The sequence below is a fragment of the Mus musculus genome, chromosome 9 (assembly GCF_000001635.26).
Source record: "Mus musculus strain C57BL/6J chromosome 9, GRCm38.p6 C57BL/6J".
Taxonomy (NCBI): Eukaryota; Metazoa; Chordata; class Mammalia; order Rodentia; family Muridae; genus Mus; species Mus musculus.
The window spans coordinates 67,022,434-67,049,672 of record NC_000075.6 but is presented as its reverse complement, the minus strand read 5'-3'; the positions used below and the strand labels follow the sequence as shown (position 1 = coordinate 67,049,672).

The following is a 27,239-nucleotide window of genomic DNA, read 5'->3' as shown; positions in this document are numbered from 1 at the left end:
CACCCCAGGACCTGGAGGCAGAGTGAGCCGGTGCGCACACACCACCTGCCCTATTCCGGGTGGTTCCGGGCAGGCTCTTCTGGGGACCTTGACCGCCAGACGATGGCTCTGAGAGGTGGCTAGAGACTCTCGCCCAGTGCCGGGCTCCTCTCCAGCGAGGTCCCGGCGCTCTTTCCCAGGCGTGCAGGTTTAGAAATAGGACGGCCTCGCCCGGCCGCGGCCTCGGAGGCTCGGGTCCCCATATATAGTCATATCCACCGTCAACTGGGAGGCCGGCAGGCGGCAGCGAATGGGCGTGCGGGCCCCCGCGGGAGGAGCGAGGAGGGGGCACGGGGCGGAGGCAGGAGACTGGGAAAGGGGGAAGGAGGAACAAGCTTTTCCAAAAAAGTATTGGCTGTCCTAAGGAATGCGGTCGCCCCCCTGGGAAAGTACATATCAGGGAGCAGCAGGCAGCTCCGCGCTCGCACTCCGGCTCTGCTACCCCACCGCGCTCGCGTCTCCTCTCGCTCCGCTGCCTAAGGGCCCCTCGCCACCGCCACCATGGACGCCATCAAGAAGAAGATGCAGATGCTGAAGCTCGACAAAGAGAACGCCTTGGATCGAGCTGAGCAAGCGGAGGCTGATAAGAAGGCGGCGGAAGACCGGAGCAAGCAGGTCTGCATTTATCCCCAACCTCCAATGCCCCAGCTTAGCGTGGGTCGCTCAGCCCCGGGACCCGAACTGGCTCCCTTTCCTCATCCCATCCCCAGCCAGGGTGTCCAGGGGCGCACGTTTAAAAAAGAAAAGGAGAAGCGCGAGAGTTAGACTGATTCTAACTTTTCTGTCTCGTCCGAGGACGCTCGTGGCCCTTCTCTGACTCCCACGGTCTGCGAGGTCCACTGAGCTTCTTCCCTAGAGAGGCTCTTGACTCTTAGGGTTGGGAATCAGTTTTGAAAGAGGAAGAGAGAAAGGATACAAGTTCCCGGGTTGCCTGGAGGGAAGGGTGGGGGAGCGGAGCAAGGCTCAAGTCCTAAGGTGTCCGAAGTTCTTTGGACTTTTTGGTTGGGGAGAAAGATCCCTCAACACGGGATGAAGACTTTGAAGGGAAGAGGAGGGAGTCACTGAATTATTTCCTAAGAACAAAGATGGGACAGAATGGGAGACACACGGAAAGCTAGCCAAACAAGGACATGTTTCGGCAGTCCCTCAAATTGAGAACCTGAGCTTGCTGTCCTCGGCCGGCCGGAGCGTGTGGTCCCGGGTTGGGGGGTGGTGTGCGAGATGAGTCACTGAGTGAGATCTCTGGGAGAGATATCTTAGGGTCCCTTGAGCCCCAAAGCAGCGATCCCTTAGCCCCAGGGCTCCAGCCAACCTGGCACCCATTTGTTATGTGTCTCCCACCCGGTCCATGCCGGCCGCCCGCGCCCGCTCGCCGCTACCCCAGCTCGAGGAGGACATCGCAGCGAAAGAGAAGCTGCTGCGGGCGTCGGAGGACGAGCGGGACCGGGTGCTAGAGGAGCTGCACAAGGCGGAGGACAGCCTCCTGGCTGCCGACGAGACCGCCGCCAAGGTACCCCGGGCGCGCGGCGAGGCACTGCACACGAATGGCTAACTCTTTCTCTTTCTCTCTCCCTCCCTGTCTTTCCCTCTCTCTCTCTCTCCCGCTGTCCCTGTCCTTTATGGTCTATGCACCCTCAACCCGCACCTTGCGGGATCACGCTGCCTGCCGCACCCCACCCCCTCCCCCTTCCCCCCTCCCCGTACTCCACTGCCAACTCCCAGCTGGAAGATGAGCTGGTGTCACTGCAAAAGAAACTCAAGGGCACTGAAGATGAACTGGACAAATACTCCGAGGCTCTCAAAGATGCCCAGGAGAAACTGGAGCTGGCGGAGAAAAAGGCCACAGATGTAAGTGCACGCTCACACTGCCTCCCTCACCTCCTGTCCGTGTGGCCACTCTGGGGGGCGGGGGGCCACCACAGGGGCTGCAGAGCAAAGGAAGAGGGCGAACCTCCTCCTGCAGGGACACCTGCACACAGCCTGGCCGTGGCCCAGAGCACTGGATGCCGCCTCTACTGCTGCTCACGTTTCATTTTTATTCCGTCCTTTCCCTTTTTCTCTTTTTCCTCTTCTTTACCTCCTCCCCTTTGGTTGGAGGTGGGTGGGTACGAAGCTGGGAGCTGAAAAGGGTGAAGCTGGAGGTGAACTTCGCCTCCTGCTGGTATAAAACCTCTGAGGTGTATGTCATCACCAAGGTCTGTGCAAAACAGAATACCTAGTGTTTGCCGCGCCCCCAGCCCCCGGTGGTTTTCGCTGATGGACCTAGTCTGAGTAAGTCCACAGAGCCTGGCCTTTAAATGGACTCATCCTTTTACTTCAGACGCTAAATTTGAGGGCTACTGTGACACTTTGAGGCTCTTTTTCTCACTAGACAAGCCTTAAGACCTGCCCAGGGAAGGTGATACTTGCTTGGGTCTGCAGTCTGAAGCACTAGATCCAGAAAGTACGCAGGGAGTTATATATAGCTCAGTGCTTTATATGGCATAGCGAGCTGGCTGCCCCCTGCCCGCCCCGCCCCCACCTGTCAGCCCTCTGACAACCACCACAGACGTGCTTCCAGGGGGGTGATAGACACAGTTCCAGTTCTGCTAAGCACCCTCTCCACCCTAGAGCTAGCCACTTCTGTCTAGAAAGTCAAGCTGACGGTCAGTTTCCCAATGCACTGACTTTTCGCACCACTACATTCCACTGGAGAAGCCAATTAAGCCTAGAGGCTCAATTAGAAAAGAATTCCTTGAGAAACTGATAACAATTCCAAGAATGTGTGAGCAGCACAGAAAGCTACACCCAGAGGCTAGACCCCCAAGTTCAACCGCAGTTTGTAATTTTTGGTCGGTTTATCTATTTCTGTTTATCTATTTATTTATTTTGGAGAATGTGTAATGCAGATTACCCAAGGATTTTGAAGTCTGAACAAGCCTTTGTATCATGAAAGGCTAGAGATTTATCTAGTGTTCTTGGTAGTGGTCCACCAGACAACCAACACTGGGATCAGACAAAAAGAAACATTTTAGTTTTCTGGAAAGGGGGTCTTGGGGGAAACACTGGTTTAGCTAAAACTCATGCTAAAACCTACCTGGTAAAAAAACAACAAAAAGCCTTCACAACTCTGAGCCTGTTTTGTATAATGTGGGTCAGATGTCTCCTTTGTATGTGCTCCATGGAGGATGCCCAGTCACCCCCAAAATCTCCTGCAGGACGTTTATTTAGGTTTTTCAAAAGAGCCGCTGATAGATCAAGGAGAGATATTCCATATAAGGAAAGGAATTCAGAGAATTTGCAAATAGCCCCAGTACCAATGGAAGCAGGAGGGGGAAAAAACACTACTATAATTCTTAAGGGGGAGAGATAATAATTGCTGTAACTATGTAGTGGTAATCATGTCTTTAATAAGAAATGGGGGGGGGGAGCACTGGAATGGGGTGGGGCAGAAGTAGAAAAGAGGCTATTTAAAGTCGTCTGTGGGGGTGGAGCCAGGAGGGGAGGGAGGTTCTTAGAGCCAGTTTTGGTTCTTTCTATGATCTGGAAAGCTGTCTCTAAATATGGTGTGAGCGTGTATCTCTCTCTCTTTTGGTTAGTGTATTGATCATCTTCCTCTTTAAAATACTGTAAGTTCTGCTGGAGACTCGGGATGTTGAAGGAAGTTTATGAAGTTTTGTTTTGTTTTTGTTATATTTAGAGAGATCCTGACTCACTTGAAATAGCTAAGACTTGAGGGAGAGACAGGTGTCACCAGAGGAAAGAGGCGGGCTGGAGAGAAGGCAGCCAGCCTCCTTGCCGTGGGGACAGTCTACTATCTAGTGTTAAAAATATAATTTTTGATTATTACTAAAAACATTGTCTCAATTTGCCAACCTACTTTTAGAAACTATAGTCCAGAAGTGTCTCCCCCACCCCCACCCTTAGTTTAAAAGGCTGCCTGTCACTTGGGGGCTAATACTCCCAGAAATCTGTTTTGTATTTTTACTGTTGTTTCCCCCCACCCCCCACCTAAATGAGGCTGAGTTCTGTTAAGACTCGATTATCTTGGCTCTTTCCCCCAAATAACTGTGATGTAGCTGATTGTTTACAGGATGTGAGTCTTCTTCCCTCTAGGTTTTTTCCTTATGTAGTGACTCAGGCTTATCTAAACTCAGGTTTTCCCTTGAGTGAGTCACACCAGGATCTCTTCAGATGCGACCTAGCTACAGTGTTTCTTAAACAACCAAGGGATTCTAACCGGTAGCTAAACAACCCATAGCTCTTCTTTAAGGACATCGGCATGAAAATAATCTCTCCAGAAACTGACATCCTAGGAGGAGTTGAAAAGGAAGACATTAAATTATTAGGGTGACTGCTTACTGCACCGGCAAGTGGCCAGTCTGTTCCCTAGACTGCTCTTGGAGGATTGCAGATGCCCTGTCTGGGCATCCTCAAGGTTGGAGGCAGATGATCTGTGAGCTCTTGGAAGGATCTGTACCCACCAATGCTTGCAGACAGACTGCTTAGAAACCAAGCAAGAGGCTCCACCTACCGGATGTGAGGGACCTAGCTGGAGTTCGCAGGCTTTGCTTCCTCAGCACAGACCAGAGTCGACTAGGAATTCCAGAGGTGTTCCAGCTTTGGAAGACAGGCTAGGCAGGGTTTTTGTTTGTTTGTTTTGGTTTGGTTTTGGTTTTTTTTTTTTTTCTTTTCTTTTTCTACCTTCGTTTTCATTCTCCACTCCCACACATTTAAACAAGGCTAGGATTGATTCTTTGACAAAGGTGCAGGATAAAAATCCCGGAGACTTGACAAGCTTTTAAAAACATTTGCAAGTAGGGATGGCAGAGATGGGTTCTTAACAGAGTGTGTCCATGTGGCTTTCCATCTGGTAACCAGAGGCTCTGTCACAGGTTCCTGTGGTCGTACAGACCGGTTCCTCAGATTCCAGATATCAGGCTGAATTGCCTGAGGTTGCACAGTTCGTTATGGGGTCCAGACAAACTCTTATGGTAGTGCATGTGTGCTTAATTATATAGTTTGAGTCCTTAAATATGTAAGGCATTGTTAAATGTTTTATATCATCTGATAATTGTCAACAGCCCTGTGAAGAGCCCTGTACTATTATACTCGTTTTTTTAAGAGATAAAGCCCTGAGAAGTCATTTGTCCAAAGGCACACAGCCAGCAGAGACTTAAGAGCCAGATTCAAACCTTAAAAAAGCTGTATTTAGAACAGGAGATCTAACCACTACGCTTTGCCAGCTAGTAATTTACACTTGGTGAAATAGTTTGGATTCTGGAGTTCTTTTAGTCAGAATCTTGTGTTCTGTTGTTCTTTACACGGATCTTTAGGATATTCATATTTCAGGCTCCAAGTTACCTGTTCAGACTCTGGTAAATCGGGATTACAGAGTGCTCCGAGCATCCAGGAGTTGTCAATGCCTTTAGCATTAGGAATGATGCTGTTCTTTACAGCGTTTAGGGTACGTTCAAAGTCTAGGTTTCTACCCTTACTCAGCTTCAGGAGAATCGGGATTTCGGAGCGCTCCAAATGGCCAGCAGGAGTCGCAATAGGCTTTAGCATCCAGATCTTCTACTTGGCCCAGGCTCAGCGGAGTGGATGCAAACGCCCTCCTGCGGTGGCCTCGCTCTAGGCAAAGCAGCCTAGAGCCAGCCATCCCCGCGCGCACGCGCAGTGGTTCCATGGGCAGCTAGTTCCCGGGGTCCACCGGGCCCCGCCCGCCTGCCCGCCGCGCCTGTCCCCTGCGCTCGCGCACCCGCCCGCGGCTCTCTCTGTGCGGCCCAGGAGCCGTGACTTCCGGCCTGCTTCTTAGCCGCAGGGGGCGCCGGCGTTACAAAGCCGGCCTGGGCGGGACGAACCGGACCTGGGCTCGGTAGCGGCAGCAGCAGTAGCAGCTGCAGAGCGCGGAGGCAGAGCACAGCCTCAGCCACCGCCTCGCCATGGCGGGTAGCAGCTCGCTGGAGGCGGTGCGGAGAAAGATCCGGAGCCTGCAGGAGCAGGCGGATGCCGCGGAGGAGCGTGCGGGCAGCCTGCAGCGCGAGCTGGACCAGGAGCGGAAGCTGCGGGAAACCGTAAGGGACCCACCCATCACCCCGAGGCCCCCACGCCGCACCTGGCGCACCTAGGCCAGCTGGCACCCGACTACTCAGCCCTGCCGGGATAGCTCCTTGATATAGAGTAAAACCTCCGGGGGGGAGCAAGAGAGCCGATGAGGAGGTTTTGGGGCGACCATGAAATGGGTCCCCGGGATGCGCACTTTGCGCTGCTGCCATTTATTAACTCACACTGGGGTTGGAAGGAGGAGCCCTCCTTTTAAAGACCAGTCCCTGGGGAGAAGCACTGGGACTTCGGGGCCTTGGGATACTGGACTTTTGTCTCTGTTGATCCTGTGTTTCCTAGAAGCTGTTTCTCTATGGAGGTTAAAGACCTTGACAGGACCAGGTTCTGAGGGAAGAGCTAACTCTCATAGCCCTTATAGTCTTAGGTTTTTTTAGCCCTCCCATCTCCCAAGTAGATATCCCTCGCTCTACAATAGATATCCCTTTCTAACGAGTTTTGACAAAAGTTGGCCAGATGTCGACTGCTACTGAGTATACCTTTTGCTGGCTAACACCCCCCCCCCCCCCCCGTTGAACATAGCACCTAGCTCCTTTCTTCAAAAGGCAAATGTATCGAGCAAACAGAAACAGAGTTTCAAAGGAATATTAGATATTTGTTAGTCTTGAGTGTATGTGTTAAAATCAAGGTATTCAAACACCTTGGAAACTTTATGACAAAAAATAATAATATGGTGTCCAGCTGTGCTTAATATGCACAGGACTACGCTGAATTGAGTCATTCCTTCTGGCTAAGTGTTTGGAATGGTTGTATGGTGTCTTACAGAAACTCCCTAACATGTTTTGTATAAAATATAGAGAACCAAGAAAGTCTTCCTAAGAGGAAGACCCAACTAGAGGAAGTTTAAGATAAAAAATGCAGATAAAGATATTTTTAAAACCAATGGGCAAAAAATAACTTTTAATATTCGCTTGAGAGGACTAGTCAGCAAAAGACCCACTATAAAGGCCTCAAGGTGGCTGGTGATAGATTAATTCTGATCCGTGCCTGGCTAACTGCTATGAACCAGTGAACTAAGAACAGGATGCAGAGACTGGGGCCCAGTTTCCCAGGGTTTGAATCCTGGCCCACCTCCTCACTGTCTGGGGACAACTGTTGGAGCTTTGGTTCCGGTCCCTATGAATAAAATGTGATTAGTATGTAAAGAGATCACAGTGGGGCTTAGCACATGGAGATAGTGCTACTTAAACCACCCTGTTTTTATCAATGTCCAGTACCGCCTTGCTTAGCATTCTTTACTGTAATTGCTTGGCAAGAGCTCCTGAAAATAGCCCTACTCACTTCATTACCCGTAAAATTCCCCCCATTTAGTGCTTTAAATCAACAATTATTTTCTCAACTTGAGGAGGGGAAGTGGGCAGGCTGGAAGGACTGGGTTGAGGAGGCACTGGACTCGGAGCCTAGTGACTGGTGGTAAAAGGTACACGTGCTATTTTGTACTTCGTTTTTATAACAGTGTTTCCAGGCTACTTCGCTAAGGTTGGAGCTTTCATTCCTTTCAAAACCTTGTGCCTTCATTTAGAGCAATTTAAATCCTTTTTAAATCCCCGTTTTCCGGGAATCATCTAGCAGGGTGATCGATTGGTCAGGACCCCCATAGCATCTTAGAGCCGAGGTTTAGCACTGGTGAGCCACTTGCAAACTGCTAGTTGTTGCTCCTGACTTTTCAAACGGAAAGCTACAGATGGGCAGAGGCAATTTAGGTTGTTATTAGATGGATCTGAGGCTGTGAGTTAAGCTAGCAGTAACAGTTTCTCTAGGAAGCAAAGATTAAGGTTTAGTGACAAAGCCATGAGCCACTGCAAAAAAAAAAAAAAAAAAAAAAAAAAATTCACTGTAGAGTTGGCCCAGGTTCAAGTACTGAGACTGAGGCAGACTTAATGGGCCCTACTAAACTGGGCCGTACCTTAGAAAGAGCAAGTATCATTTCCTTCCTCCTCCTGGTTTTCCAAGGTGTGGGGGCCCTTCAAAATCTTGGAATGAAATTGCTCTCCTTGATGTAATGCTTGACCCTGAGCCTTGTGACTTAAGGGTTTGCTGGGGTGGTGGGGTGTGTGTTTAATGTAGAGAAAAAGCCAATTCTCTTTCCAACTTTCTGGGCAGAACCTAGCCAATGAGGAGACCTGGAAGTGCTTAATGGATGCCTTTATTAAGCATGGGAAATAACCAATTTTCACCCCGTCCCCCCAGTCCTTTCCTAAGTCCTCAGCGTTGGCAGTTTCTTCTGGAAGCAGGAAACTGAGCATGCTCGGTGTTTTCCTTGGTACTTGCTGAGTGCCTGTGACTGTCAGGATCCTCTGGGTTCCCCCTTTCTCATGCAGTCACAGCAAAGGCACCTCAGTACCTTGCTCTGACTCCTCTTGCTACACAAACATGTCTCACAAATTACAGGCTTTGGCCCAGATAGAAGAGGCTGTGTTTATCTGCTATCCATGGGAGTGCCCTAATGCCTTGGGTGCTTTTTTTTTTTCCCCCTTTCTTGACCATATAAGGGCAGGAGTTTAGCTTGGCCCTAAGTCACTTTGGTCTTACACAGCAAGCAGGGTGAAACCCTCTCTGTGTGGCTACAGTTTACATTGAAATAAAAGGATCTGACCTTTGATCGTTCCGTGCCCTCCTCTGATTCAGTCGGGACTTTGGAAATATATTCCAGAGCACTGGTTTTCAGAGTAAAGGATTTCCTTCTTTCTGCATTGGTTATAACATGTGAATTTCATGTAAATCTTAGGCTCTGTTCAGTTCTGGTTTGGAATAACATTTTGCTGCGTTTGAGTGGGGACAGCCTGACTTCTACATTGTACCTTGTTGGGTAGGAAAATAGTCCGTGCCTGTTTTTTCTGAAGGTAGCCACTTCCTTGTTTGGGAGGCAGGGGGAAGGGTAGGAATGGTGAGCTTATAGGACTTCCTAGGTGGGAGCTGGGACTAAGAGGGTCAGGGAGTATGTACAATACTAAGGATCTCACATGTATGAGCACTGGGTGGCTGTTTTAGCAGGGCTCATAGTCTCGACAACACAACAGTCTCTTTCTGAGTACCATGCTGGGGTCCAATAGCACTTTTGAAATAAAAGAAACTAGCAACTCCACTGGAAAGGATTTGCTGGCAGTGTTGATGTAAGGGGCCACTTTAAGAAGAAAGCTAACTCTGTGTACTAAGGGTGATTTAAGTACCTAGGAATAGTTTGCATCTGGGGTCTTGACCCTCCCCCAAATGCCTTGTTATTTCTGTCTACATCTAAATAACGAATGGGCATAGGACAGTGGACGTGTACTGACAGACAGTAACAGGTACTTAAGACGTCTTGGGTGCTGTGATAGAAAGACAGACCGTAAGGGAATATCTAGAAGAGCCTCCACCCTGGGTGGAGGGACCCAACCCGTAAACAAAAGCTGGTAAAGGTGACGGGCGTAGGTCTGTGGACACAGAACAATAATGAGGGTAGCCCGTGCGTGTAATCTCTGCAGCTAAACTGCTGAGGCAGAAACAACCCGTCTAGACAACAGAGTCTCAAAAGGAGGGCTGGAGAATAAGAAAGAGATGGGACTTTCATTATGAAATCAAACTTGTCTTTTGTCCTGAAAAATCTTCAAAATTTCTATAAGGCCAGCGTAAGAGAGGCCATGGAGCCAGAATACAGGGTTTCCCAGGCGCTGACCTCATCCTTGAAGGTTAGAGATCGGTGTCCTTTCATCAGCTGATGGGTAAACACTAGGACACTCTGCCTTTTAAATCAAGATTGAGACGATTTGCTGATGTTCTTGCACTGCTCTGCTGATGGTAGCCAGATTACTTGGGGGGTTGGGGGGGCGGTGGCAGAGAACCTTCCACTCCAGTGTCTAAGAGAGCAAGACTCCAGGGGTGAGAATCACCGACCTGGAGCTTCCACAGTCTCATATTTAAGAAGCCAAAAGGCTTGGGGTTCAGTCCTGCCTTGCCTTGCATTGATGGTGTGCTTCCCAGCATGCCTTCGCACTAAGTCAGAGGTCCTTCCCTCTGTCTTCGTAGAGAGTTTGCTAGGCAGCTCCTGCAGTTACTGTCAGCTTCATTGGGTGGTGATGGCAGAAGAGAGGAGCTTGCCATTTATATTGTGGTTCCTGCCCCTTTGCACAGACCACCCAAATCGTAGTAATCTCTAGGCACAGGACCTGGTAGTCTCTGTTTCTATTACACATCTCCAGTGGGTTCATATGACTCCTGTGTGATGCCCAGGTTCTATGCCTGTTCAGACAATGGGTCTTCATTCTGTAGGCTATGAGCGTCTCCTCCGGAAGTGTTCCCTGGATGTAATGCTGCTGCATGTTCCAGTTCTCCTTCTGCCAAAACTGGCCCAAAGGAACCAGCCCTGAAGCCCAGCCACTGCCTAGGCACCCTGTGTTTAGACCCCCTTGGCTGGTCTTGTTGGAGGACATTAAATACCCTGAGTGTCAGAGAGTTCAGGGTTCTAAGAAAAATGCTGGGGGAAGAGCGTGAGGGATAGCTACAAAGCAGGGTTCAGCTGGACCATGTCAAGAGTCAAAGGAGAGTGTGAGGAAGGGCTGGGGGCAAAGAGAAGGAAGCGGAGATCGAATGGGGTGGGCCTCCGTTAGTTAGGGCAACCTTGTGTGCGGGAGAAACAGGAAAGAACATGGGTTTCCATGGCTTCCCCTGATGCTCCTCCTGCCCTAGTGACTCAGTCCTGCCTCTGCCCATCAGCAGTCATCCTGTGAATGAGTAGAGTCCTCAAGGTTCGGCTCCTGTGTAGAGAACTTAGAATTTGATGCTACAGAAGTCTTTAAAAAAAACAAAAAAACCTACTCAGATTTCTCTGATTTTTCCAACAGCTGCAGTAGCGAGTATATTTACTCTCATAGTAAATGATAATCATTTTATTATATAAGACTATGATAAGAAGGGTACTTTTGAACATGGCCTGGGTATTCTAGAGGAATCCATATAGGTACTTGTCTAATAGTGCTCTTCTTGCAGTAACAGCCCTGGTGCTGGTCAGAGTCTAGCCATATAGGTTAGACTACTTGAGGTACTGGGTATTGGGAGGTGGCCCAGAACTTTGCACTCTGGTGTCAGAAAAGAAAGAACTGGGCTGGGAGTGGGGGAGTTTACAACCACCAATCCCAATGGATTTTCTGTTTTTGTTTTGCTTTTTAGGGTGGTTTTCTGTCCCCACTTCCACCTCCCCCCCTCTTTTTTTTTTTTTAATTTAAAGAATTTTTTTCCTAGAAATGAAACACATACAAGATGAAGAAATTTAACCCAACCCTAAACTATATCCTGAGTGTGTATTAATGTGTGTTAATGTGTATATATTTCCTATTAAAGAGGCTGGAGAAATGGCTCAAGAGTAAAGGCGCTTGCCGCTCTTGTAGAGAACCCGAGTACTGTTCCCAGCACTCACAACCATTCACAATGCCTGACTCCAGTTCTAGACCTGGGACTAACCTCCGTGGGCACTGCAAGCACATATGTGGTACATACTTGTAGACAAAACACTAATACACATACAATTTAAAAATTAGAAATACATTTTTATAAGGAATGCTTTCTCAAAAGGAATTCTCTGCTGTTAAGAAATTGGTTATTTCTCTCTCCCCCAGCCTTCAAGGAAAAGCCGAGTCATTCAGGCCCTTCCCAGCTTGGCCCAGTTATGAGCTGGTTTCTGATAATGACTGACCCCGAGGGCTGGTTCAGTTGTAACTAGCACTCCTCCTCCAAATCATTTCATACTCGCCCTGCTTCCTACCGCAGGCATCCAGTCACTACACTGTAGTTTTTTCTTTGAGATAAATGTGTCTAAAATATTTATGTTTTTTGTTTTTTGGGTTTTTGGTTGGTTGGTTTTTTTTTTGAGACAGGGTTTCTATGTATAGCCCTGGCTGTCCTGGAACTCACTCTGTAGACCAGGCTGGCCTCGATCTCAGAAATCCGCCTGCCTCTGCCTCGTGAGTCCTGGGACTAAAGGTATGCGACACCACGCCCAGCATGTAGTTGTAAAAAATACTGCAGTCCTTCACAGTGGCAGGAGATGCCTGTTCATTGCCCTTCTCCAGATAAAACCACCGAAGATCTAGATGAGCTCGGAACTGAGTGGTCTCATTTCTTGTGACTCAAGGCCTTGACCAGCTTTCTCTAACTGCACGTGCGTTTCCCATTCTCTCATGAGCTTTGAAAGGTTCTGTTGTTTTAATTAGGGTATTTTCAGTTGCTCAGCTCTGTAGACATTTAAGGAGCCTAGACTTCTGTAGAGAGCTGATGATGTCTTGGAGTTTAAGCAACATACAATTCAGCAAAAACAGATACACAGAAAGCCAGTGGCGTGTGGTGTGTCTTGCTATTATTAGAAAATTGACTCCTAAATATCCCAAGGGCTCTTTAGCCTTTGATGAACATAGATTCAGAGTGGATGAGGATAAATAATTGCTACCTAATTACCAAGGGCCACCATCTCTTCCAGGCAGTCTGGGATCAGCCCGTGTAACAGTGAGGCAAGTATTCCCAGCCTCAGAGCAAAAGTACTTATAACAGGAAGCAGTCATGGCCTGCCCAAGAAAGAAACACTTTCATTTAAACCTAAACTCCAAATAAAAACTGTATCTGCATCGCTTTTCTCCTTAGGCCTGTGAAACTTTTCTTGTAGCAACCTTGACTTTTAAGACATTCCAATAAGCTTAGGTCAGAAACCCTTGGGAAATTTATCTTGGCCTTGTTCCAGTAAAGCCAGTTATTTTAGAGAGGTTACTTAAAAGGTGGGGCAAAGGGGAAGTTTCTAGGCTGTATTAGATCTCCATATGGTATATTTTTTTGGTTCATTGGTTTGGTTTGGTTTTGGTGGGTTTTTTGTTTTGTTTTGTTTTTTTGTTTTTTGTTTTTTTGAGGGGTTTTTTTTTTTTGAGGTTTTTGTTGTTGTTGGTTTTTTGGTTTTGTTTCTGTTTTTCTGGTATATGTTTTTTTTTAAACCACTTTATTTTTAAAACATCCAGTTTCATTATAAAGCTCCTTTGAGAACATAACTCGGAGAAAGGACAGCATGCTGAAACTCTGCATTCCAACTTCTGATCACCCTGCTGGTGACTCCGTGGCTGAGTCTGGATAAGACCTGTTGTCTCTCTCCATACCTCCAGCGTCAGTGAGCTGTGAGGAAGTTCCCCTTCGCCCAGCAGCTGAGGGAGCCGTGTGTGCGGGTTGCAGATGGCCCGGCCATCTGCTGAGTGTTGTCTCTATGGTGTATTTCCAATCGTGATGCTCCTGTGTGAGCACTTGGGTTAGGCAGGGCTTGTCAGAACTGGAAGGTAGCTCACACCAGGGCCCAGACTTCCTGTCTGGAAGCAGCACTTCAGCCCTGGCCAGTGTCTGAAGGTACCACCCTCCCTTTCTCCCCAGTTCTGAAGTGTCTTTCACTCTCTGCCTAGGCTGAAGCTGACGTAGCTTCTCTGAACAGACGCATCCAGCTGGTTGAGGAGGAGTTGGATCGTGCTCAGGAGCGTCTGGCCACAGCTCTGCAGAAGCTGGAGGAGGCCGAGAAGGCTGCAGATGAGAGTGAGAGGTAAGACTACACCATGTCGCTCCTGTGTGTGTGTACACGCATGACACACTTACATATGCACACCAAGGAGGTTGGGGAGATGGCTTAGCACTTAGTACTGACTGCTCTTCTAAGGGCACACTCTGAGTCCCAGCCCCCACATGTAGCTCACAGCTGTCCGTAACTCCAGTTCTGGGGTGTCTGATGACTTCTTCTGGCCTCTGTGGTCACCAGGCATACATATGATGATACACAGACATACATACACATAAAAAGATAAAATAATAGATTTACCAAGATGTCTCAGACCTAGGGGGAAAAACCATGGTAATCAAACAGGTAGAAGAAGGACATAGGTAAAACAGATAAGTGATATGCTTTAGATTTTGGGATACAGTTCATCCTGGAGGGCAAATTAGGGTGACAGAAACATGAGGCAGCTGCTCACACTGAGTCCACAGTCTGCCAAGGAATAGCCAGTGCTCAGCTAGCTTTCTCCCTTTTGTTTAGGCAGGGACTCCAGCCTGTGGAATGGTACTGCTCATAGTTAAGAGCAGGTCTCCCCACCCTCACTCACCCAGTCTAGAAGATCCCTGGCTGGCGTGCCCAGAAGTCTTGTTTACTGCTGATTCTGGATCCTGCCAATGATCCGTTTTAACCATCACACTGTACAACTGACCTCACTCATTCTGCAAGGCTTTTTTTCTCTGTACTCGGCCATGCAAGCCACGAAGTGTGACATCATGAGACTAGAGCATTCTGTTGGGTGAGGGGTGGCACAGCAGAATAAACCCAGAACAGTGCAGGCGTGCCTTATTCCTGCTGGGAACTGGGCAGGTGAAGGTCCGTTTCTCCACCACTACTCTGCTCCTTGGTATGCAGAGTCGCTGCAGACTTTGGAGCTAAGGAAGCTTGCTAGCTAAAGTTTTCAGCTTGACATTCACTACCACTTAGTTTTTCTTTACTTGCCAAGAGCTCAAGGGTTCTTTAAGGTGACCAATCGTGCCTTAGTATGTCACATAGCAATAGTCTTGTGAACGACTTCTTCCTGCTACTGAACTTATAAAGGCAATCTGGCAACACAAGACTGGAGGAAAAGGAACATGGAACTTAGTTTTTATGGCGCCCTCTTCTGGCATCTGAGGGTACCGCATGCACATGGTGCACATACATACATGCAGGCAAACACTCACAGACACTAAGTAAAAAAAAAAAAAAAAAAATCAATGTCTTTTAAAAAAAATAACCCTGAGGCCAGCCTGGTCTACAGAGTGAGTTCCAGGACAGCCAGAGCTATACAGAGAAACCCTGTCTCAGGTAAAAAAAAATCCTTTACTAAAACTGCTTACTTAAATTTTGCTAAGTGAAACAAACCCATTTATGGTTTGCCTATGCTGAAAATCAGTAAACTCTAGATTACTGTAACACCATGCCATAACACCCATTTCTCTAACACCTATTCATCCTTTTCTCTCTCTCTCTCTCTTTCTTTCTTTCTCCCTTCCTTTCTCTCTCTCTCTCTCTCTCTCTCTCTCTCACCTACTAGTCAGGGTTTCTCTGTGTGTAGCCCTGGTGTCCTAGAACTCTATATAGACCAGGCTGGCCTCTAACTCAGAGACCCACCTGCCTCTGCCTCCTGAGTGCTGGGATTAAAGGCAGTGCCACCACACCTAGCTCTCCACCCATTTCAATCTACAGTTTCCCTCAGGAAGAAGGAGGAGAATCTCTCCATGTAACAAATCAAGCATGCCAGCTTCCTTTATTTCCATGCCACCCAGATTTAAATGACATCCCGACATAGCACCTTCCACTTAAGGTTAGGTGACCTGGAAATTTTGCCAGTATACCCCCAAGAACAGAGAGAAATGTGTGTCTTTTCTGGAAAATCTTGCTCTGTCTTTGGAAAGTAAATGGCTCTCTGCTGTCTCTTGGCCGGCTGTGTGCGTGGAGGCTCCTTCCTATTCCACAGCTGTGACAGTCTTCGCGCCATCTCGGGTCTTCCTGCTTGTCTTATCTTTCCAGAGGCATGAAAGTCATTGAAAGCCGAGCCCAAAAAGATGAAGAAAAGATGGAGATTCAGGAGATCCAGCTGAAAGAGGCCAAGCACATTGCTGAAGATGCTGACCGGAAGTATGAAGAGGTCAGTCTCTGGGTCCCCCAGAGCCTTACCCAATCCCCGCCATGACTGCGGGGCCGTGGGATGCTCTCTGGGTCCCTGGGTGTAGCAGTCAGCTTCTCAGATACAAGTGGGTGGTTCTGAGAGGCGGGATCCCTTTACCTGCAGAAACTGGTTCTTACTGTGATAAGCCAGCCAGTCATCTGCACTGGGAGGAAAGATCAATACTCTCCCACACCCTAAAGGGTGGGACAAAACCATCTCTAGTCAGGAGAGGTGGGGGCCCTTAGGAAAGCTGTCCCGCTGTCATGGTATTTGTTTCAATCCAGACATTGTGGAGAACACGGAGCGCACAGCTCCTGGAGAGATTCAGAGAGGCTTCCCCGGGGTGGTAGAAGTCCTGTTAGCATAGGCTCTGCAGTAAAGGGATCCCTGGCCTTGTCCACATGAAAACAACCTGATAAAAGCCAAAATGACTGTAGGTTCCGGTTGGTTCTTTTGGCTTTTTGTTTTTTTTCTATATTTCCTCATGGCTGTCTGACACTGCCCAGTGGAAATGAGCTGCCCCAGAGGAAATTTTTCTCTGGGGCTGCACATCTGACTGTAGATGTGATCTTGCAGGCATCGCACTGGCTCCTGCCTTCTGCGGTGCAGATCTCTGCAGGGTGCAGGCCTTGGGTTATTTGTGGTGCTCTCTCGGCAGCTCCTTCCTTTCAGTCTAAAATGCCTCCTCGTGTCTCGTCATCCTGCTATTTTTAAGATTGCGGATTTTATATTTCTCTCATTCCGAGAACTAGCCTGGGTGCTTTGTAATTATCTAGACTCCACCTGGGAAGAGCTAACCATTCTGGTCTCGGTAAGAGGGGCCGTGGTCTCTCTATTGGTGTGCCGAGTGAGAGCTGCCTGTCTTTACTCTAGTTAAAGAGGAGCATCGCATTTGTTAATAAGAATCTCTAGGGCCAGTGCATATCATTTCTATAACCACCCCCTACACGAAGTGTGCCAAGCGTGTCTGCTATGTGTGCCCTGCTGCAGGTGGCCCGTAAGCTGGTCATCATCGAGAGCGACCTGGAACGTGCAGAGGAGCGGGCTGAGCTCTCAGAAGGGTAAGCGGGCCCATTGCTACCACATGTGAGGGGGTGCTGCAGAGCAGCTGACTAAACAGCATGACCTTCTGGCAGCTGCACATTTACCCACCTCGACTCCAGGCTCCTTGTGCTCTCAATGTGATGTGGATGAGCCGTGAGCGTGGAACATGGAGGAACCACGTGGGGTGTCTGTGAATGCGTGTGGCACTGCATGCCTTACTTGCACTGATTTTGTGAATGGCCTTGTGCATTTCCTGTGTCCACTAACAGCCAAGTTCGACAGCTGGAAGAACAGTTAAGAATAATGGATCAGACCTTGAAAGCATTAATGGCTGCAGAGGATAAGGTACTGATAGCTCACGTATAGTTTTTAGGTTTAACTGCATCCCAGACAGCTTTGAGCTTCCAATGCCTACTGGTCGGTTTGGTGTAATGACTGTACCTCCACTACACCCTCTGCTACTTATATCTTGCTTCAAGTGCTTTCTCTTGGGCCTTTATGTTCTTTGTTTTTCCCCTTCATCGATACTCCGAGGGGTGGCCAGTAAGAAGCCAAACCATCACACCCAGGAGATGCTGGATTTGGTCTCTCTGCCCCATCCACTAATGGAAAGCAGAGCCTGTGGCAAAGCCAAGCAAGCTCTTCCTCCCTGGTGGTTTGGCTCCTTTAAGGCGGCCCCCCGGCTCTAGGACTCCGTTTTCATTTTTTCCCATTCCTCTCCTTTTTTTCTCTTCTCGTCCCTTGGGCTTCTCCCACCCTTTCTGCTTCTGATCGAACACATTAGCAAATGTGCCGAGCTTGAAGAAGAATTGAAAACGGTGACGAACAACTTGAAGTCACTGGAGGCTCAGGCTGAGAAGGTAGGCCAGGAGCATGGCATGGGGAAGACGTCTTTTTTAAGAACTGCTCAAAAGAGCCCTCGGTGGAGACAGTAACGGCGCAGGAGGCATTTTAGGAAGGGACAATATTTTGAGACGATTTTCTGATGGTTACTGGATAGAAGGATTTGTTTTATTTAAAAAAAAAAAAGTTAGCAGAGAATGTATCTTAGGTTGGGTAAATCACCAGTTTAATTTAAACAAAGTGCCAAGTGGATAAGTTATCTCATTCTTATCCCATGTAAAGCAATAGGCAAGAAAGCAGAGAATGTATTGTAGTGTGCCATGTGATACCCGAGGTCCTGTTACCTGCTAGGAGATCCCAACATCTGCTAGTTGGGCTGGCACGTTCCGTGTGTGAGAAGGCGCGAGTGTGAGAGCCGCAGCCTGACATCTGGACTGCTCTTTATAATTACAGTACTCTCAGAAGGAAGACAAATATGAAGAGGAGATCAAGGTTCTCTCTGACAAGCTGAAGGAGGTAATGTGTGTGTGTGTGTGTGTGTGTGTGTGTGTGTGTGTGTGTGTGTGTGTGTGAGAGAGAGAGAGAGAGAGAGAGAGAGAGAGAGAGAGAGAGAGCGCACCTGGGAAACTGGCTGGGGTGTGATTAATGGTCTGTGGAGTGGGTCAAAGCACTGTCATTTGGAGCTGCATGGTCCAAGACTTATTCTTGGCGTTTGTGGAGTTAGGTAGCTACCATTGCTCACAGTAGGAACTGAACCGGACATCTCCCAGGACGTAGATACACTTGAGTTTTATCCTGGTTTTCCCTATATCTGTAGCTACTGAATGAGATCTCCCTGACCTTGACTCAAGTGAATTAAATCATTACAGGCTGAAACTCGGGCTGAGTTTGCAGAGAGATCAGTAACCAAATTGGAGAAAAGCATTGATGACTTAGAAGGTAAGATCTTTAATATTTTAAATTCAGTCCTATGGTTAACTATAACTCTCTTGATACAGCAGTCATCCGATCTGAGGGCTTCCACCAGGACACGCCTGTCTGTTGTTACACTTCCTGTCTGACTGTCCTCTGGGGTTCTCATCTGTTACACTGAAACTCTTGGACCCCAGTCTTCAGGTCTTGGGGTGACTTAGTCAGCTGCCAGACAGCTTCCATCTAATTTCTTGAGCTTCAGAAGTGGGTGTGGGCTGCTTTTCACTGAGTAAAGTAATTATAGGTGAATGTGACTCTGGTTTTCTGTAGCTCTGGCAATATGTCCTAGTTGTCAGAACAGTGTGGATTTGTTTTAGACTCAGTCTATCTTCCAAGTGTAACCCCAGAAGAAGGGCTTGATTTAAGTCATTCATTGGCAAAATATTCCATATTTTGAAGGGGTAGAGGGTAGGAATCAGTAGGGCGTTGAGTGTCAAGAATACACTTAAGCATTTCTCAAACAACAACAACAAAAATCACACACACCACGCATCACAGGCAGAAGGGGTTGGAGAAAATAAATAACAACAAAAAAGCAAGATGTGTGAGAGAAGAGAGAGCAGTGTGTGGGTGCAAACTTGCAGTGAGTGGCAAACACGGACCCAGTGCCATCACAAAAACTAAACCGCAGACAAGCCGCAGTGATTGCCCCCAACAGTGGCTGACGTTGCTTTTCAAGCCTCTTGTGCTATCGACAGGTAGCTTGAAGAGGACGACCACGGGAATAGTTTAAGTGCCACCAAGAAACCAATATCCCCTGGTCTGGCCTGGGCAGGAAATGAGTGGTTTGAAGGTAGCATTGCAGGCTGTCCTAGCAAACTGAACTTGCTGCCTTTGGCTGCTTCTCCCCATAGCTTATAGCTGCTGGTGGCTGACTACTCCAGTGTAATTAACGGACAGCTTTGTAAAAGGAAAGCTGTTCCATTGCCCATCAGGAGAGACTGTCTTCTGTGGGTGTCTAGGATTTAACAGCCCATTGGGATTACCCATCCTCTGTGTTGTGTTTTTCATATTGGATCCTTCTTATTTTATTTTCTAATGGGTTTTTGTTCTCTTTGTTTTTGTTTCAATTTCTTTAAAAAAACAAATCGCACGCCTCCTGCATTGGCCATCTGCTGCGGCACCAACCCCTTCATGCACTGCCCTTTCCTTGCTGCCGTGTGGGGATGGCGCCCGCGCCACCCTTGCTCACCCTCCATCTCTTGACCATTCTCCATGTCCTTGCATCTCTGCCTTCCACTTCCTGCTCATAGACGAGCTGTATGCTCAGAAACTGAAGTACAAGGCCATCAGCGAGGAGCTGGACCACGCTCTCAACGATATGACTTCCATGTAAATGTTCATGCACCCTGCCTGCTTGCTCCCTCCCCCTCATGCTTGTGTGATGACCTCACCGTGGCTCCCTTCTCTGTCCGTGGTCCTCATTTCTGCACCTTTTGTTGGCTTTCTTCAATAACCTAGGATAGATTTTCTTTTTTCACATTGTACTAACAAAGGCCAAGTAGATTCGGCCCATGCAAACCATTTCAAGATCCTTTTATTTCATATATGCAGATCTAGCTTGTTTCTGCAGAGAGATGAACTGGACTCTAAATGGGCCCTGAGTATCTCCTTTTAAAACCTTAAACCAGATTCAAGTAAAACTAGGAAGCCCTGATGCAGTGGTGCAGGAAGTTAGGGAGAAATCCCAGGTTGTTTCCTGGGATTCTTTGAGGTACAGTAGGGTCGTTTCCAGTTAAAACTGCAAGTTTAAAGTATCAGATTATTGAGGATCTGAAGTAAAGGAAATGGGCAACGGCCCAGTAAAAATCTCTCCTTCCCTTGTTATGAATTCCAGAGCAGGGCTGGGCATTGGGGTACATGCCTCTTGTCCTACCACGTGGAAAGCAGAAGCAGGTGTATATCTCTGAGTTTGAGGCCAGACTAGTCCCTGGCATGCTACAGACCAGCCAGGGCTATCTAGACAGACCCTGTCTTAAAAAGAAAAAAGAAAGAATTGAATTGAATTCCAGAGCAAAAATGAGCAGTCTCCTGAGGAATCACGTTTTCTATATGATATGTTTATGTTGAATGAATATAAAACACCCCACAGTAAATGCTCACCACACCCTACATCAGAGAAGCAAGAAATAAAACATTTATACGGTATGAATTTGGAAGTTAGTGGTGCATATTTTACTTTTGTGAGGCAGTAATAGTTGTTTGGGGAATCCTCAAATATACAGAGCTAATTTACATATTACTAACTATACTTAGTGCCACTTGGGAATCTAACCCGGGAGTGTTCCTTCTCCATTCTAATCCTGCGGGTTTCATCAAAGCTGGCAATGGCATTTCTTTAACCATTCAGAAACATAGTAACTCCAGGAGTGCTACATGTGCCTGCTGCCTTGGAGGTTCCAGCACATCCTGTAGAGACCTGGCTATCACCATAGAAACAAGGGCAGGCCTCTTCCCCACCATTAATAAAGGAAGAGTGAACTCAGCTTATCTATAAGCTCATTTGTACAGTCCTCCGGTTCAGTAAAATGGCATACATACTCCACGGTGAGAACTCTTGAGAGTGATGAAATGCCCCAAAAGGAGGACCTGGCTTAAGCTTTGTTCTTTAAGTTATGTTTATGACTCTGCCTCAGGGTCGGCCTGTGCCAGCCTTGGGTTCAGGCAGCGGCTGCTGAGGGTGGTCTCCCCCCGGTGCAGCTGGCCGTGGGTCTTACATGGCTTCATTACCCGCTTGCATGTCGAAGGCAGCTTTCATCTGTTTGGTTTTCTTCCTTTTCCCTTTTCCATCGCTCCACTTTTTCTCTTTTACCTTTTATTTCACGCAGATAAGTTTCTTTGCTTCACTCCTCCCAAGACTCCTTCGTCAAGCTGGATGTCCCACCTCTCTGAGCTCTGCATCTGTCTGCTCTCCAGCTGACCCAGGTTTCTTTTTAGCGCCCACCCACCTTAGGGCCAGGCACAGACTGCTTTCTATTGTACAGAAGCAATTCGCCCAGTGTAAAATAAACACTGTACGCTATTCCTGTTTGCTATTCTTTTACTCCTTATTTATTGACATTTTCGTCTCAACGCTCAATAAAACTACACTTCTGCTTCGTGCATCTCAGGGTACTTTTTTATTTTATTTTGTTTTTTGTTTGGTTTTGTTTTTTGGTTTTTTTTGACATTATATGCCATCAAGAATTTTTAAAGTAGTAGTTCCACTTACAGCTTTTTGAAATGCTGCCCATACCCGTGCCCCTCTGAGTTGTGGTTTCCGGGTGCTGGAGTGAGGCCGGGTAACTACGGCTTTAGGGTGTGTGATGGTTCTGACATGCGGTCTGGGTTCAGAACCTCCATAAGAGGAGGTAGTGGGGGTCAAATCCCGGTTTGAGCAATGTTTTCAAACTCTGCCAGTAGTGTAGTTTGGGACCTGGCCCCTCTCTGTGTCATACGGAGATGGCTCTGCCTGGCTAAGTCATGGAAGGAAGCCTGTGAAGCCATCCTGAGCTCCGTGTAGCGAGGGCATCCGCACACCGTGAGGAACTGGCATTAGAGCATTGTAGCACTGTGGGCCAGGGTTCTACCTTCTGTGGCCCAGAGATGAGCTGAAGCTTCTATTTTTCTGTAAGGACATTCATTACACAGACACCTTCATTTTGAACACAGAAAGACACTATAGGAATTCTAAGTATTGCTGTATTTGAGTCATCTTTTGTTTCAGTGTTCTTATGCACATGCTGTGTCCTGCCAGCGGTGTGCTTCTATAAGACAAGATTCCCCCTGTGCTTCTATAAGACAAGATTCCCCCCTGTGCTTCTATAAGACAAGATTCCCCCCTGTGCCTCTATAAGACAAGATTCCCCCCTGTGGATGCTCCATTGCAGATGACTCAACACCACCCACTGAAGAACACACTTGGTTTCAGTCACAAAAACCAGCCCCTAACGCTCCCTTCAGGACTAGAGCTTTAAACCAATGTGGCCTCTAGCTCCTTGGTTCTCACGTCAGCCTGGCTCTGCTCTCCAGTGTTTTAAGCGTGATCGGCCCTCATCTGTCTTGTGGATGGTACTTGTTAGCTGCCGTACCACTCTCCTCGAGTAAATTTGAGCAAACTCTGAAAATAGTCATTTACTCTGAAGTCTTCGGAGCAGAGTTTTTTTTTTTTTTTTTTTTTTTTTTTTTTTAGAAACAAAGGGTCTGAATTAAAATATTTTAGTTAGTGGCATGGTAGGCTCTAATTTTAGGATCCAGGCAGAGTCACTCCACTGAAGGCTGCAATGGCTTCTATAGGTTTCTGGGGGGTTTTTTTGTTTTGTTTTGTTTTTTCTCTTTTTTTTTTTTTCTTTCCCTTTCCCTAATGCTCCATGGGCCTGCTTCTCACCATGATTTAGGAACCTGGTTCTTTTTAAAATTCAGACTAAGAGCTGTGCTCTTTCTGAGTGATCTGTCACAGTGGAAGCAAGACGCTCGGAGTTGTGCCGAGCTGTCTGTCGTTCCTTCATCTTGAGGTACAAATTTCTTGGCTCCCCCAGAGATCTTCTCAGACTTTCTATGAGTGTTCACTGCGGGAGAAATGGGATCGAGCGGGTCATAAAAGCAGATCCCATGTAGCTTAAGGTGTGCACGCAGCAAGTTGAGGTTATCAGGAGTCTGTTTAACAGGCCACAGGCCAGCCTGTATCCGTGACTCTTCCAAGAGCCTCAGTTGGCCCAGACAAACATCGCTGCCAGCTGTGAGACCAGAGACCTCAAGACAGCTGGGGTCTGTGCAGAACAGGAGGGTGAACACTTAGAAATGTGCCTGCCCTCGGGTCACCCCAGTCACTGGCTACCCTGCAGCTAGAAGGAACAAGGCCCAAAGTGGGTTGAGTTGGGGAACACTGAGGTGTGAGCTGAATTCCTGATTGGCCTCTGGATTCTCCAGTGTTCTTCTGTTCTAATGGCTAAACATTTGGGTTCTGCAAATGGCACCTTTTGTCGGCTGTCACAGTGGTGGTTTCCCACCATGATGCTGTGGGTGTAGTAATTGGTTTTCTATTTTGTAACCTCTTAAGTATGTGGGAGACACTGGAAGGTAGCAGGGTATGAGAGGAGCTGAGCTGGGTGTGTTCTTTGTCCTGTATAAGCAGGCCATGTGTGGGAACAGGAACGAGGTGAGTGTACTCTGGTAGATATTGTGGGTTTTGAGCCAATAGAGAACAGAAAGTGTCACTGGGTGCTGTCTGGAGGAGATGAGAGTTGAATGAAGTTTTAAATATAAGTTAAGAGAAAAGGCATGGGTTGACATAGTTCTTCATAGTACACAGCAAACAGAAGGACCACAGCAGTTTGCCTCACCTTCTACCACTTATGGGAGGAAGTTGACGGAAGCACTCCATTTCCCAGCAGTGAGGGCTGGCTTTGACCAGTAGGCAGTAGGGTTGTTAGCTCTCCAAGGTCATCAAGCAGAATGTCCACGTCCATAGTCACTGTCATTCAAAGCAGTCACACATGCCAGTTTCCCTAGTGTGCGCTAGTCCTTGACCTGTTGCCAGGTGTCCCCTGACCATCTGACACCGGCAGAGTCCTGTGGTGAACTGCTTTGCCACCCGAATGGATCCCATGGCAATACACAAAGTTTGTATCGCATTAGACAAATATGGAGGTTTGAGAGAGTTTGTTTGAGGTTTTTTTTTAGGGGTGGGGGTTTCCACAGACAACAATGTGAAGTCAGAAGATAACTTACAGGAGTTGGTGTTTTCCTTCCCTTATGGAGACCCTGGGGATCAAACTCTTGCATCAGGCTCTGTGACGGGCACCTTTGCCCGCTGAGTCATCTTCCTGGCCCAGTTTTATTTACTTTATGCATGCCGTCGGCGCCCAGCCTGAGTGTCGTCCTCTTGAGGCACGCAGATAAGCTCTGAATCAGTGTGGAGTGGAGATAAATGCTTGTCTGCTGTGGGTAACACACTATCGAGGTTGGGTTCGGCCTTTGGATGTGCCTTGGTGTGGGGGATGGGAGGAGGGAGATTCCGTGGGACAGAAACCATAGCACCGGCTCAGCAGCACCCTGAGCAGAGAGGATGGGGTTCAGGAAGAGTGTACAGAAGTAGGCTAGTCAGGGGCTCACCTAGAATCTCCACTGAACTCCAACAAGGCATGAGTGGCTGGGGCTGGCCTCTAGCCTGGCCTCAGTCTCCAAATCTGTTGTCCTAAACTACACACGACTGCGTTCACTGGCTTGAAGGAAGTGCAAGGGGAGCATTGGTTCCTTCCTGTGTCCTACACCTCTTTCCATCACACCTCTACATACACTCTCGGGGACCCAGGGCAGAGGGCCTGGGGCCAGGGTATATAGTTGCTGTCCTGAGAATGGTGTTCCCAGCCTGTTAACCATCTCTCGCTGACTCTAGCTAACCTCTTCCTTCTGCCTCTTCTTTTCTGCTAACCCTTGCTGACCTGTCCAGATCAACTCTACCATCAACTCGAGCAAAACCGCCGCCTAACTAACGAGCTAAAGCTGGCCCTGAATGAGGATTAAAAACTTGGGCCATGTTCTAGGAATGGAGTCCATGTCCAGAAAATCTGTGACTCACGGGGTTAGAAAAGGATAACTACCTGGAGAAATGGGAAGGAAGGGCATTGGCTGGAGGGCTGCCTGCCTGGCCCGTGTTTCCCTTTGTATAGCTTCATTAAATCCTCAATAACCAAGGAGTTTTTACAATATATTATGTATATGTAAAGATATTTATACCAATCAATTCAGCTCTTCCTGCAGCAGCAGGTCCTCCTTGAACTGATTGATAATGAGGACTCCTCCTCCCCCCCGCCCCCCCCCAAAAAAGGAAAAAAATGTCTATTTCCTCTAAACAGCTGTGAGTCCTGCTTTAAATATCTCTTACAACTTTGTATTCCTAACATCTTCATAACCTGTGTAGTTGTTTGAAATGTTATTCAATGTACCTATGCTTGGGCAAGATAGCTTTTGAAAACAGGAGCTCCTACCAGAAGTCCCTGGTTGAAAGGTATGCTTTGTCAAGTTTAACCGTGTTGGGAGCTAATGAGCGTGTCATGCTAATAAGCGGGATACTATAAACATACTAAGAGAATGTCCTAGCAAGGAGTGCATGAGATGTGTTGATATAACCATTTGTGAGCAGTAGAAATAAACCGTTTAAAAAGTGGTCAGAACCTTCCTGATGCCATCTTCATTTTCTGTGAGGCTGTGTTCTGGCACAGCTACCGGATCTTTAACTGCTTGTAACTCAGAATCCTGTGCTGGTATTAACGTCTTCTGTTTGCGTAACAATGCTGTACCTGTATTTGGTTTTTGGTTTGGTTTGGTTTGACCCTCCCTGGTTCCCGTAGCAGCACGCAGTGGGTGAGCCTTCACCAAACACACCCTGCACTTTACGTCAGGGTGGGTTGCAGGTGTGGGTGCACCCGGGGCCTTGTGTAGATGTGAGTGATGTCCGAAGCATGTGTAGTGCCACTCATCTGTGTGTGACTGGTGTTTGCTTACTAAGTGTGCAAACCACTACCGGGTGTGACGCTCAGCTACTCATGACTCAATTTTCTAATCCCATCACAGAGAAAGTGGCCCATGCCAAAGAAGAAAACCTTAGTATGCACCAGATGCTGGATCAGACTTTACTGGAGCTAAACAACATGTGAAACCCTCCTTAGCTGCGGCCACATTCTCTCCCCCTCCCCCCATGTTTAATTTTGTCTTTAAACACATGCTTACCGTGAAACCCCTTCAATGCGTTTTTTTTTATATATACTTTTACCACTGTCACTGAAACATCTGCCGAGAGCCAGCTAGGGCAGGAGTTGGGGAAAGACGCGCAGAAAGGCAAGCCCGAGTCAGGGCACTTGTTATTTAAATGTGCCATTTCCCAGGTTGCCACCCTTCATAGAGTTTAGGCATGCAGTTTGCTTAGCCAGTGTAGGAAGCCTCATGAGAACAGAACCATTAACAGCCAGAGTGCCAATGGTGGGATCAGCAGGAAGACTGATGTTGGAGACAATCGGGTGCGGATTGGTGCTAATTTAAACAAAAGGGCCTCTGGGGTCTTTTGTTCAATATTTTACAATTTAGACTTCTGTCCAACACTAATTTATTTTGTCTTGAGTTGTACTGCGAGAGAAGAATATGGGGTTTTGTATGCCCGTGTTCCTTAAAGCCAAGGGTTTGAAAGCCACGCTGGTCTTCTGAGATTCCAAGTCCTTCCCCAGCTGACATGCCCGTAGCCCCTTCCGACTCAGTGGGGCGAGCGCTCAACACGGATCGCCCCCCCCTTCCCAGTTCTCCATATCAGGGTAGAAGATCTAGGCACTACATATGTAATTGGTAAAGAAAAGGCATTTTCTTAAGAGTTATAACTATGTAAACATTGTATAATGATATGAAATAAAACGCACATTTAGGACATTTTCTAAATCTGGTGGTCCTGTCGTCTGTATGGTTCTGTTGTCGTTATTATTGTTTTACTTTGTGAACTTGGTGCGATTGACCCCTCCTTCCTGAGAGTTTGCTGACGGTGCTGTCCCATGGAAGCTAGATTCCCCCGGCTGGCCTCTCAGAAATGATTCACGT

The 27,239-nt window shown here is 47.7% G+C and overlaps 1 protein-coding gene across 38 annotated transcripts, besides 1 other annotated feature; it reads left to right on the top strand.

Annotated features, from left to right (window-relative positions):
• Positions 1 to 27,083, top strand: Tpm1 (tropomyosin 1, alpha). Of its 38 annotated transcripts, none has more exons than XR_003947847.1 (11): positions 1 to 654; positions 1,762 to 1,887; positions 13,545 to 13,678; positions 15,680 to 15,797; positions 16,809 to 16,879; positions 17,132 to 17,207; positions 17,647 to 17,722; positions 18,159 to 18,221; positions 18,575 to 18,644; positions 19,931 to 20,009; positions 21,506 to 21,781. XR_003947847.1 is itself a non-coding variant. In XM_030244241.1 (10 exons), exons 1-10 carry the CDS (start codon positions 541 to 543, stop codon positions 26,312 to 26,314), a joined length of 981 nt encoding a protein of 326 aa, XP_030100101.1. In that variant the 5' UTR covers positions 234 to 540; the 3' UTR covers positions 26,315 to 27,083. The 38 variants fall into 38 exon arrangements, 27 of the variants coding, with proteins under 27 accessions (XP_006511103.1, XP_011241017.1, XP_030100101.1 ...); XR_379412.4 differs by lacking the exon at positions 1,762 to 1,887 and adding an exon at positions 1,424 to 1,549 and having other exon boundaries at positions 234 to 654; XR_003947849.1 differs by lacking the exons at positions 19,931 to 20,009; positions 21,506 to 21,781 and adding an exon at positions 25,108 to 27,083.
• Positions 6,152 to 9,007: an enhancer, noted in NCBI's record as "VISTA enhancer mm100". NCBI's record gives its function as "enhancer in: heart[6/9]" and the evidence as "EXISTENCE:transgenic organism evidence [ECO:0001131][PMID:17130149]".
• Positions 27,084 to 27,239: the final 156 nt, after the last annotated feature.

Excerpts from the sequence above, each read along its gene's own strand:
- Tpm1 (XM_030244241.1), top strand. The coding sequence starts at position 541 with ATGGACGCCATCAAGAAGAAGATGCAGATGCTGAAGCTCGACAAAGAG. Across the intron at positions 16,880-17,646 it reads CGGGCTGAGCTCTCAGAAGG|CAAATGTGCCGAGCTTGAAG; the intron begins GTAAGCGGGCCC and ends CGAACACATTAG. Across the intron at positions 18,645-26,231 it reads AAGCATTGATGACTTAGAAG|AGAAAGTGGCCCATGCCAAA; the intron begins GTAAGATCTTTA and ends ATCCCATCACAG.